We start from the raw sequence: 17,075 nt of genomic DNA, 5'->3' as shown, positions 1-17,075 counted from the left end.
ATTAACGTTCAAATTGAGGCAACTTCGTGCATGGTTACTTAATCTCTTTATCACCAGTATAACAAATTACTTTTGATTTTGACTTGAATCCCTAAAAATGGTGTTTTTAATCCATGAAGCGCCGCCACCGAAATCGCCATTAGTGAAAGCAACCACTTGAACAGATTTTCTTACTCGGTAGCGGGCGCTTTCACCAGTAGTTTCCTCTTCTCATCGATATTTCCTTGGAATGAAACCGCGTTGAATAGAAGATCGTCTTTGTTCTTTTCACCGCCTCAGACGGACGAGTTTCCTGTCTTTTTCCCCCATCCGTTGACACTTTCAGCAAGCAATACCTAAGAGAGAAATCTGTGAACTGGCTTCTATAAAAACTATTACTGAAAACCCACCGTCGGTTTTTCTTTGCTCTTTGATTGAATCGGCTCATTCGAAAGTATGACGACGTCTATTGTATCTGGCTTTATGATCAGAAGTGATCCAATTCGGATGAGGCCCCCTTCTGTCACGTTTCCAAGTTACAGACGATATGGCGCAGCTGTTTCATGCAAGGCAAGCAAGATGGCCATGGGAGGAGGAGACAGGAACTTGTACAAAGTTCTTTCTCTGGAATCAGAGAATGCGAGTTTCGACGAGATAAAGAAGGCTTATCGACGCATGGCTCTTCAGTACCACCCTGACGTGTGCCCTCCGACGAGGAAGGAAGAGTTTACAAGGATGTTTGTGGAGGTGAACATGGCTTACCAGACGCTCTCTGATCCCACTCTGCGTCAGAATCATGACGATCAACTGGGTTTGACCGAAGCTGGGAGGAGGATTAATGGGGTGGAGAGATGGGACCTGGTGAGAGAAGCATGGAAGGCCCAGCTCAGCGAGCTGAAGAGACAGTCGGATTATCGAATGAGGAATGCCAGAGAGGGATCGTGGGGAAGTAGGATGAGGGCCAATAGGGAATGAATCGCGAAATCCATGGAAGAATTTCTGAGCTCACCGTGAGCTCTGTGTTTCTGCTGAACTATTTAGTCGATTTAAATTCTTTGATTTTTGTATTATTTTTAATAAGTGTTGATATTACTGGGAATTTCGAATAATATATCATATTTTCAATTTACAGTCTTTTTCCTTAAATCTTGCAATAATGGAAGTTCCGGGAAGACGAAGTGGTAGAAAACGAGGTTTTGTCTCAGATTCATTCATGTATTAGCGTAGTTTTTGCCTACGATTGCTATAGTGGGGGTAGCGTCGTCCCGTTCAGGTCAGATTTTTAGAAAAAAACCCTGTACCCTGTAGATCTGCATCGAAATTAGAAAAAAAATTAGACCCATCCTCACCCAATGACAGGTTGTTTTCATGAGAACCCAAGTTGCCCCGCATTGTAGAATTTTAGAATTTAATTAATTAGATTTTTCGGAAAATAAAAATTGTTGATAGCGATCAAAGAAAGTTCCAAAAAATATCTTGGGGATTTTCTTTATACAATAAAAAATAATAAAAAAGCAAAGATTTCATGATTATCACGATATATCTATTGCAATTATAAGTATTTTAATTATATTTTCTCCAGATATCAGCAGTGTTTTTTAATTATTTCAAGCTGTACGAATACATACATTACAGAAAATATAATTTTCAAGTTGTTGAGGTGCGATGCCGTGTTCATTTGCCGATACAAAACCTGCTGAAGATGTTTGATAAGATTTCTTCTGAGATATCAACTCCGGTTATCTGTCCAAGGGCCAGTGTTGCTTCCCTCAGCTCAATCGTCCAAAAATCCAAAGGCAATTCCTCTACAATTGAAGCTTCTAATCTTGACAGAGCTTCACGGGTCCGAAGAAGTTGCTCGCATTGTCTCTGACAAGAACAGCATAAGAAGAACATTAAGCAAGCCTCGCTTGAAAATTACAAAAGCAGTAGTATTGATTACAAAACTATCAAATAAAATCACAGATAAAGAAGCCTTGGTATGGATAAAAATGCAGTCAGCCAGTCAAATTAAGTTGCATAAGCTTGGCCTGGAGTCAGGTTAACCAATAATACAGTTCACTTTGATTGAGAAGAAAGACAAGAATATCACATAAGATCTTGGTATGGTAAAATGCCCAAGATCTGCATCGTCTAAGTTGTCAGCAATTGAGTGTTATCACCCATATCTTCCTTCGAACTTTTCTAAGACAATTTGGCCACAAACTATGATACAGTATGAACCAGACGCACTCTCCTAAAACCTGTGGCTGATATGAGAAACATGCCATAGAAAGCAATAGCATCATCAGGGCCATAGCCAGTCCATGCAACTGCTAAGGTGACAATGTTGACCATGTGCAACATCGAGCTTGTCCTCACTCCTCCTAACCATCCATCTTCTTAGTTCTTACCATACAAGTAGAAATGTTACATTGAGTTTCTGCTAAAAGAGATTAACAGTCGATAGCACCACTTGATGGGTAAGTGATACCTCTGAAAGCAATTGAAAAAAACGAAGGAATCAACATCATTTTTCCTACCAATTGTAGCAGAAAAAAATCACACCAGTAATTAAAATAAAAAATGCAGTCACAAGGACATAGCCAGGAACTGCAGCAGTTTCCTCTGTCACTGCAGAGGACCACACACTTGAGGAAAATAACCAGATGTAACAAACGTCCAACAAATTAAGACAACTAATAGCTGTATACCTGATTAACTGTCCACTTTCGTCCTCCTGAAGCAATTAGATCAAGGCCTGCAATTTCAAGGATTGCTGATTCTAGCTCTTGGATTCCTTGTCTAGTGACAGCACATGTTGAAACAAGCTTCCTGAAAGTGTTCGTTGTTGTTTCAGGAAGTTTGATGCGTTCATATGGAACACAGTCTATTTTGTTAATTGCAAGAATAACTGGGGTGGCAGTTCCGCCGGGTTCCTGTACTCAAGGAAGAAGACGATAGTAGAAAGTAACATCAGTCCAAGTGATATTGGAATATTTTGTGGTAGGAATAAATCCAAAAATTGGAAAATATGGAAGTGAAGGGCACTGAACCTGATTACTTTGAATACGCTTCAAAAGTTCTGAATCATTCACAGTCCAGCCCTCAGCAGCACTAATGGTCATGACAATCACATCAGCACCCATAGCAACTGCTTCTGATCTCAGCACACCTGCACAAAATTTAAAGATTTAATTCGTGATAGAAATGGAAAATAGGCAATGGAAATGGACAAGTAGCCAAACCATATTGCAATGGTGATTTTAGCCATACTACTAATTGGAGCATAATTTTGAATGTGAACGTTCCCAATGTTTTTATTGAGACTGAAAGAGCTATCTCACCGATCTTCTCCACAACATCATCAGTTTCTCTGATACCAGCAGTGTCTAATAGAGTTACAGGAATTCCCTGAACAGTCACATTAGCTTCCACAATATCTCTTGTAGTTCCTGCAACATCTGTAACTATCGCTCTGTCACTCTGCATGCTAGAAAAATATTTCATTCAGTTATAAATCTGAGGAAGACAATGTCCAAGTAAGCAGCATTGAGCTAAACCATCAAGCAACCTACCCTGCTCCATGCATTGAGGAGGCTTGACTTCCCAACATTTGGCCTGCCAACAATTGCAATCTGTAATAAGAGAAACAAGGCTTAGTGGTAGATCTGGTTGTATTGATCATTCATTCAGTAAGCCAAGAAAATAACAACTAAAAAACGTAATAACCAATGAAAAGCTGTTTTCTCCCAATTATTCAAGAAGTCTGTCTCAACTAAAGAATGACATTACCGGTTCGAACATTTAAGAGACCTTACCAAGCTACACAGTTCATTTACTCAAAAATACCTGTATTCCAGATTGTAGAAGTTTATCATAATGAGCAGTATCCAGTGCTTGTTGAACATCTTGTGACATAGAATGTATTTTATCCATCAGCAATTTCAGATCTAGAGGTGGCATCTCATCATCAAAATCCAAGCGAGCTTCAATCTCTGCTAGCAACTCGATGCACTGTCTCCTCAGTGACTTGACTAAACCAGAAAAGCCTCCCTATCATAGAACAAGTTTTTTCATTTGCCATCAGACTGCTTATCAAATGCAGCAAAACCAGAACATTTCACACAAAGCACCACCAAGTTAACTAACTAAGAGACTACTAGCTCAGGGTCTCAGACATTGTAAATCTAAAAAGAATCTGTTTGTTATGAAATGTTCTTCACGTTGATTATGATGGAGGACAACTAAAAGTGCCCAACCACTATCCAAAGAAGTAAACTTGGAAGTTAACAGGAGACTGGAGGAACAGTACATGCCTGGATCCCTGCTAATGCAGCATCTGCAGCCACCATGGACTTAGCTGAGATAAGTCTTTCAACATTTTCGGCTTGAGAAAGGTCCAATCGTCCATTTAGAAAAGCACGCAAAGTGAACTCACCTGGAAATTGAGATCAGATAGGTAATGTCAGGACCAAGGCACGAGAAATTGTATATACAGACCGGAAATGGTTGAGCCTAATTCACCATCGTGGATTTCAAGTTCAAATTTTGCAATTAAAGCACATTACAATAGAAACATCAGAGACGCAAGCACAATGAAAAAGAACATAATAAACCAGGTTCAGCAAGCGTAGCCCCTGCTTCTAAGCAAGCTCTCAGAACTCTCTGGAGGCACACATCATTGCCATGGCATTGCAGCTCCACCACATCCTCTCTGGTGTATGATCTCGGGGCCAGCATGGGTACAGCCAAAACCTGACAAAACGAGAAATGGGAAAATATAGGTTAACGAAAAACCAGAAAAAGAGCCAACCGCAGAGAAGAAGCTGACATTAAAGAACTACTGAATACGGACATACAGTTCAGTTTCTCAAAACAACAAGGGCATCCAAGCTTCATAGTAAATTTCTTGTTTTTACTTTTCTTTTATATTAAAGTTGCATCAATAGTCAAAAGTATCAAAATTGTGGAAGCACCTCATCGACAAGATTCCCCTGAGGGTCAGACACGACGCCATACTCCACAAAGTGGCTCCTGGGCTTCCAAGGAGAAGAATTAGATGTCTGCTTGTTCTTAGCCCTTTCTGGGCGGAAAACACGAGCTGCAACGTCCACCGCCGCTGGACCCGACAGTCGAACGATACCAACCGCTCCAGGTGGACCACCCAGGGAAGTCACAATGGCCGCAATAGTGCTCGAGCCAGTACCAGCTTTAGAACTGAAGACTCTCTCGTCTTCAGGGAAAGTTAGGATGTTTTCTGTTATAAGCAAAGAAAGAAGACTGAAATAAGATAAGAGTAGAAATGGAGGTGAAGGGTTTACCTAGGGTTTTGCAGCAGGAATATCAATTAACCTTGAAGATGCGATTTGATCGTTAGAGTTCTGGGTTTTTGAAGTGCTTTTGCAGGGCTGAGAAGGTGAGGAAGAAGAGCAGGCTTTGTAATGGAGTAGGAGGCAGTGAGGAGATGATGGAAGCGCTGCAGAAGAACCATTTGAAACAGCTCTGCAGTGTGACAATGTTGGTTAGGGGAGAAGCGTGGATATATGAAATTTTTACCTGATGCTTTATTGGTTAGGAATTGGCATGGAATAGTCTTTTTCACTCCATACATTTTATTAACTAATATAAATGAGAAAGTATTTTCTAATATTAATTATTTTAAAGATAATGATTTTAAAAATAAAAATAAAAGTGAAAATAAATTACCTAATAAAAGTGAATTATTTTTTATGTTAATGTGTACAATAGAAAAATACAGGGTAGAATACTTCTTTGTGTTATTTTTATTAAAAAAATATTTTGATGAATTTGATTTTTATAATTTTTACTTAAAATTTTTTATTAATAAATTAAAAGATATATTTTAACTTGTAAAAAAATTAATATCAATTAATTAATTAAATATATAAAAATAATAATTAAATAAATGATTACTTTTATAATATTAAAATATTTAATCAAAATAATTTTATTATATCTAAATTCTCAATTATAAAGTAGTAATTAAATATAATATTAACTATCATGAATTTATATAAAAAATTCACTTTGATACCCGCCCCGCCTATTCTTGATCGCCTTTTACTAGATTTGAACGCTGAACGTAACATACCTAACTCTAATATTAAGTACGGAAAATTACCGTTTACAAGAGTAAAGGGAACCATTATAACACTTCTAACTTGTTTTTCGTAAAGTACTCCCGTTTGTGTCGACGTCAAAGCAAACATTGATTTGGGGGAATGGAGGAATGAATTATGTATTTCAATCCTTATATTCGTCCTTTTCTATATATTAAAATTCTGTTACAAGATAGGATAGTGATGAAAGGTAGGGTTACAAGATAGGATTTAAAAATAAATAAGCCCCATTATGGGACCAAAGTGAGAATGAAATTACAAGGTGGCTCTTTCGAAACCCTAATACAATCTTGCGTTAATATAATACAAATTGTCAGGTGCTAATGCTGATACGACAACCTTGGAAATTTTTTGTTGGAAAATTATAAGAATCAAAAAGTGGCTCCGCCACGTCCGTGCTTTCATTGAGTGCTAAATGACCATATTTTAATGTTTTTAGTGCCGTGAATTTCACAATTTACGCTGTGGTTGGAAAAATAAAGCGTCTTGCGTTGTTTTAATAAAAGCAGATTGTTCAGATTCGGCCTGTTCGATTCTGTTTAATCTTCTCCTAGCTCGGCAATTTTTCTTATTTCTCTGCAGTTCCATGCGAATGCTGTCACTTCTGGTGAGCTGATTTAGCCAATCAGGTATGCTTGATTTAAGAACCATTTACCTTGATTACATTTTCCTCACCATGCCTTGATCTTTTCATTGGCGCAGAAACTTCTCTGGTTTCAGGACATTTGAGTTTGGTTTCTAGCTTGTGCACGTTCTAATGGGCAAAACACTAAGATATTTTATTGGATATGGAAGAAGTTGCGCTTCCAACTAGCTAGCTTGACAAAACTGGGCATTTTGTCTGCAACTGTGATTTACATTATCCAGTGGCTCAGCTGTACAAATTGCTCAGTGCGCCTTTTTTTCTGTAAATCATCTTCCGGATCTATCACAATCTAGGTTTTGATCCCATCCGTTGTCCCCCCAGCAGTCACCACACATTGTTGCTTCCCAACTGATAGCTATCTTCATTACCTCATGAAGGCGAAACATTTCTTGACTTCTCTCTAAATTTCCTAAACCAGTAGCAACCATCTGCTGATGTTTTTATAGCGAAATACTTCCTTTTTTCTCGGTACTTTATTCAAATAGATTAGAAACTGCTCTTTCCACTCTCTTAGATCTCTGCTAAGCTTCCTACTGCCTTGGGAGAGCAAGTCTTCACAGCATCTGCCACGGTAAGGAAGATCCGATCTTGACCAATCAGTTCTACAAGTTTGGAGGCGTATAGCTTGTCAATGACTACTTGTCCAGGATTGGCAAGAGCAAGCTGCAAACAGAGAAGATAATAAGGTAACGACCAGCTTACATTCTTTACAATTTAGAAGTCTATCGATGGCAATTTTTCATTATTTATGGACAAAATTAGAGTAGAAAGGTTTGCAAGAAAGAGAATCTTCCAACCTGAATTTCTCTCTTTTGGAGACTCCTGAACAGTTCCTCCAGTGCTTGGATCCCACCCGTATCTATGTCAGTAACAGCTGAAGTTGCAAAAGCAGAAAGAACAGGTTAATAGTTGTAGTTGTGTTTACCATGAGAAGGGAGACGATGCCTATTCATATACTACGATAGAAGGATCTAAAGATATAGGATTAGGTTACTTACGTGACATTTCCACGATCAAGAATTGGATTGGTGTTTGGCCTTTTTCTTTCAGCTGTTCCTCTTCATCTGCCAACCATCTCAGGATCCTGCATACGAAAACTTTTAATCTCAAGAACAATACGAACTCAATCAAAAAAAGAAAAAAAACCTGCCTTTCAATAATTCGTTTTCACAGAACATAAACTGGACATAACAATTTGTGATTGGGATGTCAGGTGTTGTAGCTACTTTTTAAGTACATCCTCAAATTTTCTTAGAAATAAACTGTAATTATAACTGAAAGAGTGTCAAATACCTTTCCCTAACATAGTTGCAGTTTGAAAAATATATGGCTGAATCAACTCGTACAACCAGAACGCCAGGAATTTTCTTTGCATCAGGATATTGTTCAATATTCCTATAGATAGAAGTATGTGGTAGGTTGCCCAGTAATGCCGTTCGTGGTCTTGTCACTTGTAGAAGAATTTTTGCAAACGAAATTGAGACCTGTTTAAAAAAATGTTGAGGGGGAGAAATTTTTAATCAAAGATAATTTAAAATTTGAATACCCAGTCTTGTATCTTACTGAAATTAAGAGACCAATCTCAACAGATACAAAAACTACACCAAAGAATGCTCCCATGCAGGCAACAAAATCAAATTTATCAATCTTCCATATAAGAAGAGCAGCCTCATAGTCTATTAGGCCAATCACTGCAGAGATAATGATAGATGAAAGGATGGCATTTGGAGTGTATTTGAAGAGTGGTGTGATGAACTCTAGAGTTAGGAAGACAACTCCTGACATCACAATGTTAGAGACTGCAGTGTGGCAACCAGCCATGTAATTAACAGCAGACCGGGAAAAGGAACCTGCACAAGAAGCCTGATCATCTGAGAGACTGGCAATAACTTTCCATTAGGAATAAATTTGGATCATTTCCTAGAAACTGAGCCAAAGTTTGTAAATGCTTTGAGTCATGAGCTGTGCTTTAGTTCAGAAGCTCCATTTTCTGTTACCTGTTGCAACATAGCAAGAAGTCATTGAACCAGCTATATTCATCACCCCTAGGGCCACCATTTCTTTGTTTCCATCTAACTGATAATCCTTCATAGCTGCAAATGTTCTGCCAATAGCTGCAGCTTCCTGATAAACCAACAGAAATTTAATCTAAGCACTAAGTAAGAGAAAAACAAATGTTTCTACATCTTATGAATTATAGTTTGGTAAATACCGTTAATGCTATCATCCCCGCCACAACACCAATCCTGATACCTTTGCCAACAAAGGCACCCGAGAAATAAATTTGATTCACAGATGATGGATTGATACCCTTCTTTAAATCTTTCACCTATTAGTCATCATCAGAGTTATCAGTACCAAAACGCCTTTCTGATGAATGGTAAATAAATGTTAAAAATAATTCATGCTTACAATTTGAACACCATGCTTGTCAGCACGAGTAATAAATACAAAAAAGGTGGATAATACAACAGAGATTAGAGGTGCTATGGCGGCCACCCAGAAAAGTTTCTTCTTCTTCTTCCCCTGTTAGATTATGATAGTGTAAGTAGAGAGCTAGACAGCTTTGTAAGAATTTAAAGGCATGTGCAGGGAAGAATCAGCTCTTACAATGTATTTAGCGAATAGAAGGAAAGCTAAGAAAACTGCCCCAATTAGTATTGTCTGCCAATTCCACTGCCAAGGCACAAAAAATGGTAACAATCAATGGATGCAAATGATATGAACAGATAACATCCAATATGGTGCTTGCTAAATCTTGTACCTCATCATGTACTGTACCCCACACAGAATGCATAACAGAAATAATATCGGTCTTCTTAGTGAAATTCTTTATGCCAAGAAAACCTTTTAGCTGTTGTAGAGCAATAGTAATTGCAGCCCCACCCATGAACCCAACAATTGCAGCATGGGATAGGAAATCAATCAAGAAGCCCAATCTGGAGTTAAATTTAAATTAGAAACGCCCAAGTATGAGCATAAAACAAACAAGAAAAGAGAAACAGTTGGTGACTGTAAGCAATAACCTGAAAAAACCAAGTGCAGCTTGAGTTACGCCAGCAAAAAAGGTAGCAGTGAAGGTAAGTCTCAGATACTCCTCCGGATGAGTAACATAGTCAATCTCACCTTGTAGCAGTGTCCCTAGTAAGAGAGACACCACAGCAACAGGTCCAATGGCAATGTCTCTTGAACTCCCCATAAATGCATAAACCAGGGGAGGCACAAAACTAGAGTCTGCAATGTGTCACACATAAGGAATGGTTGAAAAACTGACACACATTATCGAGTCAAGATCAATTTGGCACAGCAAACTTACATAACCCATATTGTGGAGGCAAGTTTGCAAGCTTCGAATAGCCGATATCCTAATCAGAAGCACAAACTCCACATTAGTGATAATATGCAAAGAGCCTAAAACGAACTCAGCTTACTGAATTTGATTGTTGTCTACCTGAGGAATACAGAGACTGGCAATGGTTAGACCTGCAATAATATCTCCTTTCAATTTCTTCAAGTTGTAGTGTCTCCCCCATTCGAGAATGGGAAAAAGAGCCTGGGCCCCTAGGATGGCTTTTCTTGATTTTGTCTGGTCCTTGAAAGGCCGGAAAGGGTCATCAGAGAAGAAAGTTTCCTTCACTGATGCAGCGATTTCCTTCATGAGGTTTTGCCGAGGGGGAGGCCTCACTTTGTGAATCGATGGTATTTCATCCACATGTCGATGGCTCTCTATATCCATGTCTGTTGCTTGATGATCATCAGAAACCGAGTGCCCCATTTAACAAGAACACTTAGAGGATTGCCCTGAACGATCTGAGAACGGACAAGACAGATCACATTAGACAAAAAGAAAGGATCACTTGAGAGTAAGACATGACATATTCCAATACATTCCACCCACAAAAATATATAGACTGAAGAGTAAATAGCAAAATGTTGATGGCAACCTTTTTAACACAGCTTGATTTGATTAAAAGGAAACAACTAACAGCTTCTACAGAGATAACAAAGACAGTATCAGCTCCAAGCTGAAGCCTTCTAATCTCTTCTCTGGCAAGGAATGAACTAGAGAAGCTCTTTATATAAGTTTTTAGCTGAAGTTCCAGGTCAAACGCTCTTAAGTATGAATCTAGATCTTATTTGTACCAAATACAACCAGAACCAGCCAGGCCAGTAGAGATTGCCAATGTTTCTAAATAGCAAATGAACCGTCAGATTTGATTATTGAATACTATAATAATGAAGAAATTAGGCGGATCAGAATTGCATTAACAATGTTTACTCGTTCTTTAAAAAAATGATGAAGGAAGGTGTTGACTTGGGGTTGTGAGTACTCTTTTAAGCAACTCCATGGAAAGCTTATAAAAAGAGAATGCAGAGCAAAAGCCAGAAACGACTTCCATTCTCCACGAGATCATGCTCTTTATCCCCACAGACAAGGCTGGCAAAAAGTTGTGTCCTTAATAAAAAGGCAAAAGAGAATAAAGACTTCGTTCAGGGCCCGCTTGTTGAGTCCCAGTTCCTGCTGCTGCAAGAGAACAGAATACCTACTTGCAGGTCGGAAAACACTACTCATTACAGAAGAGATTCGAAGCAACAAGACTAAATTTTCGGAAGAGAACAAGAAGTATCCCGGTTTAATTTACAAAAGGGAAATCTGATGTAACAATGACAGCAAATGGCATAAGCTCTCATTCTCGTCTTCAACGAAGAATGGATAAACAGACACCCACCCAGAATTCTATATCAAACTAAGTGACAACAGGAACAAAACTCTAACAAAAACTCACGACAATTTCCGGTGCTGGCAGCGATCCCAGCTCTTTCTAAAACCCAAAAGCCAACCTGACGTAATTCAATTTACACAAACCACCCAGATTAAAGGAGCATAAAATAATCGATAATCCCAGGAAATCTATTTCATATTCTGGTATTCTCAAAAAAACCGCAAACTAGAGAGACTCTCATATCCCTGGCCAGTGCCCACCACCGCGCCTTTACATGCAAACCTTCGAAAGTGCAGAGACGATGATGCTCTCACAGAAAAAGGAAAAAGGAAAGATCCGTTTTAAAAAAACAAAAACACAGCTCTCAGTAAGCGCTGGAAAAACATTAAACACAAAAGGGAACAAAGTACCGCAAAGTTTTCACCTTTGTTTTCCCGTCCTCTCATTATTGCCTTCCCACCACGTTCGATGGCTCTCGACGTCCTCAAGACTTGGGACAAGACCCGAACGACCGACGAAATCCCGTCCAGATTCAATGAATGTTGAACTGGGCTCCCCTCCTATTCCAAATTCCTATATCTGTTTGTTTGACAAGTGTCATTTGTTATTACAAAACGCAGTCGCCCGTTCAACCGTCTCCTGCCTGAACCAGTACTGGGTTTACCATATTCATAGGAATTGCTTATTTACGAGGATTTGCTATCCAGTAAAGGGTGAGATCAAATCGTCCAAATCAAGTCGGGGAAAGAATGGAAAGACGATGAATGATTTATTATATGTATTTTCCACGAAAAACTGGGAGGAAGAATCGACGACTCTCTCGCTCGGTTGTTAATGACACCCGGGGAAACCGATCTTAACTGATCAAAGGAGTGATGATAGTAAATATTTTTCCTTGGTTAGCAGAGAGCAGGTGAAGCTTTTACGTGGGAATTGATCAGACAGTCGGGGACTGGCTTTTTGTAGAAAAAACTTTAGGAAAAAGAATGATTTTTAGTATGTGAAATCTCTAATACGTAATGGGAAGCTTTAGGAAATATTATTTTCAACTTGATGGTGTCTCATATGATTATAGGATTATTATGGGGCTTTTCCCTAGTCCAAGCTTTGTTGATTCTTTAAAAATAGCTCTTAGTTTCTAATACAGCCTAATATGATCCTCTTATTAGAATAACTGATAAAACTATTTAAAAATTACATTTACATTCTTATAAAATCCTTCACGAAAATAGCTTCTTGTGCATAATTCACTTAATAAAAATAAATATTACCTTATGGTCACTTTCTTGGGGGAGAAAATGAGACAGGAAGGGAAACAAACATTTCTCTGTATTTTGAACTCAATTTTCTTCAAATGTCAGTAAAAGTATAAGAAAAAAAATATTATTATCAAGCAAATTTACTAGTAATTAGGACCCTAAAATTATGATATTGTATGGTTGACACATTTTCCATAGTGGAATTAAGCTTAAAAATGTTAAAATTCAACACTCTATGGTCCTGTTAATGCACCCCGAGGTAAAGTGAAAGTGAACGAACTATATAATTCACTTTCACTAGCTCACTCGACACTTTCTGTATCTATCTATGTCTCTCAAATGCTCTCTAAGTCTCTCTAGACATTACGCTCTTGGTTGTATTGCTTCCTCTTGTTGTGCTACCATGTTGCTTTTCTCTCGCTTAGCTTCGTCCTCGATGCCTTCCTCTCAACTGTCTTGTAGAACCCTATCCTCTCGCATTATCTTTTGTCCCTAATCGCCTTCTCTCAACTCCTCTCTTTCTTCAATTTCCCCCTTTCACATTTTCTCGGCTTCTTTGTCTCTCACAAACCCCTCTTCTCCGCTTCTCTATCTCTCGCCACCCCTTCTCTCGACTTCTCTGCCTCTCACCGCCCCCCTTTTGAATTTAGATAATTTAGATAACGTAGGTAATATATATATTTATTAAAAACTATAATAAATAACCATCTTTGTTTAGGTATTTTATTTTTATTTGTTATTATTAATTAAAATAATAGTTTTATTTATTACTGTTAACTCTATATTAAATTATTAATTTAAGAGTGATAATTAAGATATTGTTAAATTAAGAATAATTTATTCTATTTATTTAACAAGAACAATGACATGAATGAGCTGCTTATCCATTGTGGATGGATGGATCGATGGATAATTGAAGGGAGAATTGTGAGAGAAGTGGATAAAGCTTTGAAATCTTCACAAGATTCTGTATTATTGTTTGTGAGGTCAATGCAGGTAAACCACACATCCACTTCTCATGCCAAAGACTATCAGCCGACCAAATCAACGGTCCAAAACCACTCTATGCCCGTGTCAAGTTTAAACCCCATAGATGCTGAGATTGGTCCGACCAGGCAACACGTTAGCATGACTTTGATGGAAAAATTTTTCTATCATTTATCGAAACGAGATCTTTTTAAAAAAAAATTGGATAATAAAACATAATTATTGTTTATTGTGACCATTAAAATCATAAAAATATAAATCAAATAAAACATATTTCTACTAGAAATGCATTTCCAACGTTTCATGGAAAAGGCACTAACATGGCCTTATTCAAACATGATTGATATGCTTCGGAGCCTGGAGGTCCCTGCTTTTGTTCCAAACGTGATTGATATGCTTCGGAGCCTGGAGGTCCCTGCTTTTGTCCAAACAGCAAATTTCTAAAGTTTTTGTCTGAAACTTTCTTCCTGAAAACAGTGAGATACCCTCCCCTTTTTTTTGTAGAAAAGGATTGCTCTCTCTGAGTGCCCCTTCACTTGCTTTGAATGCTATCCTACCTATCTTGTGCTTCTTGACTACCCACAAACTGTCCTGAAACCCACCATTCTGTCTATATAAATCGGGAATCAAGGTCCTGGACAGACTGATGGTGTCCAGACCTGGAGAATTAGATTCACTTATGAGTACCAACCATAATGGACAGGTAAAAGCACTAGAAATTTAAACCATTCCCATATTTCACTGTGAGCTTTTTAAAGCTGATTCTCATCAGTGCATGATCATTGCATAATTAGAGCAGTAACAGTCCTACAGCAAACTGTTCATCTTCCGAGCAATTGAAAAGACAACATAAAGTTTATATAGTGAAGGGGATAAATCAAGTTCATCAGGATTTAAAAAGCCTATGAGCTTTTTCTGATATTGGTAATCAAGAAAAAGACTTTAAAGGAATGGCAGGCTTCCACTAATAGTGCTTCAAGTTTCAACACCTAATGACTTTGATAGGACAGGGAACCTGGTTAGTGGCAAGAGATAATGAGCACGAAGCAACCCAAAAGTAGCCCAGCTACACGAAGGATTCCACTGCTTCTAACGATTTTTTATTGTGAGCACTTAAAATCATGCTATCATCAGCATATTTTTGCTTTTGTAATCGACTTTAATAGAGAAACAATAACAGAATTAAAATAGGGAGCTTCCTGGCACATTAAACTTGGTGTAGAAGAGAAATCTAGTTCTAGGAGATGTACCCAACAGCTTCAAAGCCATGCAGGCCTTAATCCCACCCGATTGATCCATATGGTTTGGTGGAGCTTATAGATTGAAAATCTAAAGAGATAGAATAGGTTTCATGCCCTGGCTGCAACTCTTAATGATTCCCCCAGAGGCTGCCCCAAAGTGTAACACTTGGAATCATCAACTAAATTCTATCTGCTTAGAGATTATAATCTTTTAAACCAGTTGTGTGGAACAATATTAATAACATAAAAATGCAAAAAAAGATACTATAACTCTTTATGCTTCCAAGCTTCTTTGAATAGGAAGCTTGTTGTGTGGATTTATGTGAGAGTGGTTGGATTTCATAAAAGATTGAAAAACTGAGACCAGTGAAAGAGCAGTGGATAAAGATGGGAAGAATGGAAGTTCATGTGATGTAAAATAGGACCACAGAGTTCCTACCACACGGGTTCCATACAACTTTACAGGCCACTAACAGTAGAGCAAATAAGTCCATAAGGAAGATCAGTACCCCAGCTCTGATCTTGCAAGATAATGGAAAATGGTCAGTGAGACTTCAATGATTCTTCGGGACCCAGTTCTGGAAGGAACTAAGAGTTGGTCGATCTGAACTGGTGCCAAGCGTCTGCTAGTTGGATGGATGTGAATTCTGGGGAATTGGCTGTCATTTTCTTCAGCAGAAAAACTTCCTGCTCCGGCACTCTTTCTCTCTCTCTCTTGGAATTTATACCCTTCTTTTTCTTGTTTAAAGCCTTGGCGGATAGACGATTGTAGGTTGGTATTCTTTTGCTTCTCTTGTCCTTATTCTTGGATTTTGTAAGAGATAATTCATATATTGAAACTTCAACAGTTCTCCACTCTCTTGTCATTCTTTTGGCGTAGAGTGCACAGATAATGTATTATCTGGCAATGAAAAAATTTTGGGAGCAAATGATTGTGATTAAGAACACTACAAGGTATTCAGCCTTCAAGAAACATAACTCTTCTTTCATTAGTTCAGGATGAGTTTCTTTATTGCGTGATGAGTTTTTCCAAATTTTGTTCCTGATCCCCTATAAACTATCTTATACTAAGGCAAGGAAACAATAAGGGGGGGTTTGTCAACTTGAAGGACAAGATGATCTTCAACTGCATAACGCCCTTCAACACTGGGAAGACATTGAAGAATGCAGGTAAACGTTTGATCCCTGTCTTTCTCTCATTCAGAAATGTGACGCAGATGCACTTCTAGGAGACTGACTTTCTCTGTTAATGCACCAGACACTGTGCATATATAAAAAAAAAAAACAAGCAATATCATTGTTATGGAACTGTGCAACTTTCTAGCCAAGTTGAAGATACTTTGGTAGAAAAGAACCTTACATCTTTTTGCAGTTATCGCCTCCACCCACAAGCACGGGTTCCCTCTTTTTTAGTCCTCTCTCAGCACACGTTTTGGTCAAGTTATGAGTGCAGTGGTCCTCTTTGAAGTAGCAACAGAGATAAGGCCAGACACTCTTTGACAACAAGAGTCATGAAAACGCTGATATCTAGTTTCCCTTAACAGACAACGACAGTGAGATAAGGAAGAATTGAGTTCTCCAGGTTTAGATAAGTATCAAACTCTGTTTCACCAACTGCACGTATTCGGTAATGATTGAAAAGAACAAAAATTTGAGAAATTCGGTTCTCAAATCTGTTTCAATTCTTGATTACGTTGAGATGTGATTAGGAGAAGTCTTTTCCAAGAAGGAAAGAGAATTTTGACTGCAGACAAAAGGCTCACTGATTTGGAGAAAAGATGAAGAGGATTTAGAGATTCTCTCTTTTGATTTTGTCTTTGTCTCTCTGGGTTCTCTCCGAGATGAGTTACCAGAAACTCAATTGTAAAAAAACAATTAAATTATATATATTTAAATTAAATAAAAAAAATTGAGGAACAAACAAATTACCCTTGAGTGAAGTTTGAGAGATGTACATAAAGACATAATACCTAGAAGATACACTTGATAGATTTCAGATAAAGCTTATTTCGTTGTGGGGATGTAACATGAACAAAATATGTACATCGAAGACTCTCAAGGAAAGTGAAAAAGGGTCATCATGTGAAAATAATAACGAATATGTGAATTTATGACGG

General features: G+C 38.1%; 3 protein-coding genes across 6 annotated transcripts; 1 reads left to right on the top strand and 2 right to left on the bottom strand.

Annotated features, from left to right (window-relative positions):
* The first annotated feature begins 435 nt into the window (after nt 1-435).
* Nucleotides 436-954, top strand: LOC137940149 (chaperone protein dnaJ 20, chloroplastic-like). Its single transcript, XM_068785087.1, has one exon. It carries the CDS (start codon nt 436-438, stop codon nt 952-954), a length of 519 nt encoding a protein of 172 aa, XP_068641188.1.
* Nucleotides 955-1,546: 592 nt separating this feature from the next.
* On the bottom strand, nt 1,547-5,472 carry LOC137941412 (uncharacterized). Its single transcript, XM_068786806.1, has 10 exons — nt 5,314-5,472; nt 4,938-5,218; nt 4,578-4,716; nt 4,278-4,399; nt 3,811-4,014; nt 3,537-3,596; nt 3,306-3,444; nt 3,015-3,133; nt 2,673-2,897; nt 1,547-1,848 (listed from the first exon to the last, which is right to left on the bottom strand). Exons 1-10 carry the CDS (start codon nt 5,450-5,452, stop codon nt 1,654-1,656), a joined length of 1,623 nt encoding a protein of 540 aa, XP_068642907.1. The 5' UTR covers nt 5,453-5,472; the 3' UTR covers nt 1,547-1,653.
* A 1,387-nt stretch (nt 5,473-6,859) lies between these two features.
* LOC137940425 (sulfate transporter 1.3-like) lies at nt 6,860-11,919 on the bottom strand. 4 transcript variants are annotated; one of them, XM_068785485.1, is made up of 14 exons: nt 11,896-11,919; nt 10,199-10,557; nt 10,064-10,112; nt 9,774-9,981; nt 9,512-9,686; nt 9,358-9,423; nt 9,160-9,273; nt 8,960-9,076; nt 8,745-8,871; nt 8,311-8,597; nt 8,041-8,231; nt 7,746-7,831; nt 7,545-7,621; nt 6,860-7,410 (listed from the first exon to the last, which is right to left on the bottom strand). In XM_068785485.1, the coding sequence occupies exons 2-14, from the start codon at nt 10,520-10,522 to the stop codon at nt 7,258-7,260; spliced, it is 1,974 nt and encodes a 657-aa protein (XP_068641586.1). In that variant the 5' UTR covers nt 10,523-10,557; nt 11,896-11,919; the 3' UTR covers nt 6,860-7,257. The 4 variants fall into 4 exon arrangements, with proteins under 4 accessions (XP_068641586.1, XP_068641584.1, XP_068641587.1 ...); XM_068785483.1 differs by lacking the exon at nt 11,896-11,919 and adding an exon at nt 11,535-11,827; XM_068785486.1 differs by lacking the exon at nt 11,896-11,919 and adding an exon at nt 11,079-11,527.
* Between the last annotated feature and the right edge of the window lie 5,156 nt (nt 11,920-17,075).

The sequence above is a fragment of the Aristolochia californica genome, unplaced genomic scaffold (genome assembly GCF_029961685.1).
Source record: "Aristolochia californica isolate CCGP_79_NKW_82.1479 unplaced genomic scaffold, dmAriCali1.0.hap1 SCAF_9, whole genome shotgun sequence".
Lineage (NCBI taxonomy): Eukaryota > Viridiplantae > Streptophyta > Magnoliopsida > Piperales > Aristolochiaceae > Aristolochia > Aristolochia californica.
Note: the sequence above shows the minus strand (reverse complement) of the source record. Positions and strands in the feature narration are given on the sequence as shown.

Excerpts from the sequence above, each read along its gene's own strand:
- LOC137940149 (XM_068785087.1), top strand. The coding sequence starts at position 436 with ATGACGACGTCTATTGTATCTGGCTTTATGATCAGAAGTGATCCAATT.
- LOC137941412 (XM_068786806.1), bottom strand. The coding sequence starts at position 5,452 with ATGGTTCTTCTGCAGCGCTTCCATCATCTCCTCACTGCCTCCTACTCC. Across the intron at positions 3,134-3,305 it reads TGATGTTGTGGAGAAGATCG|GTGTGCTGAGATCAGAAGCA; the intron begins GTGAGATAGCTC and ends AATTTTGTGCAG. Across the intron at positions 1,849-2,672 it reads GAAAGTGGACAGTTAATCAG|AGACAATGCGAGCAACTTCT; the intron begins GTATACAGCTAT and ends TGTTCTTGTCAG.
- LOC137940425 (XM_068785485.1), bottom strand. The coding sequence starts at position 10,522 with ATGGGGCACTCGGTTTCTGATGATCATCAAGCAACAGACATGGATATA. Across the intron at positions 9,687-9,773 it reads GCTGCACTTGGTTTTTTCAG|ATTGGGCTTCTTGATTGATT; the intron begins GTTATTGCTTAC and ends ATTTAACTCCAG. Across the intron at positions 7,622-7,745 it reads CTTGATCGTGGAAATGTCAC|CTGTTACTGACATAGATACG; the intron begins GTAAGTAACCTA and ends TTGCAACTTCAG.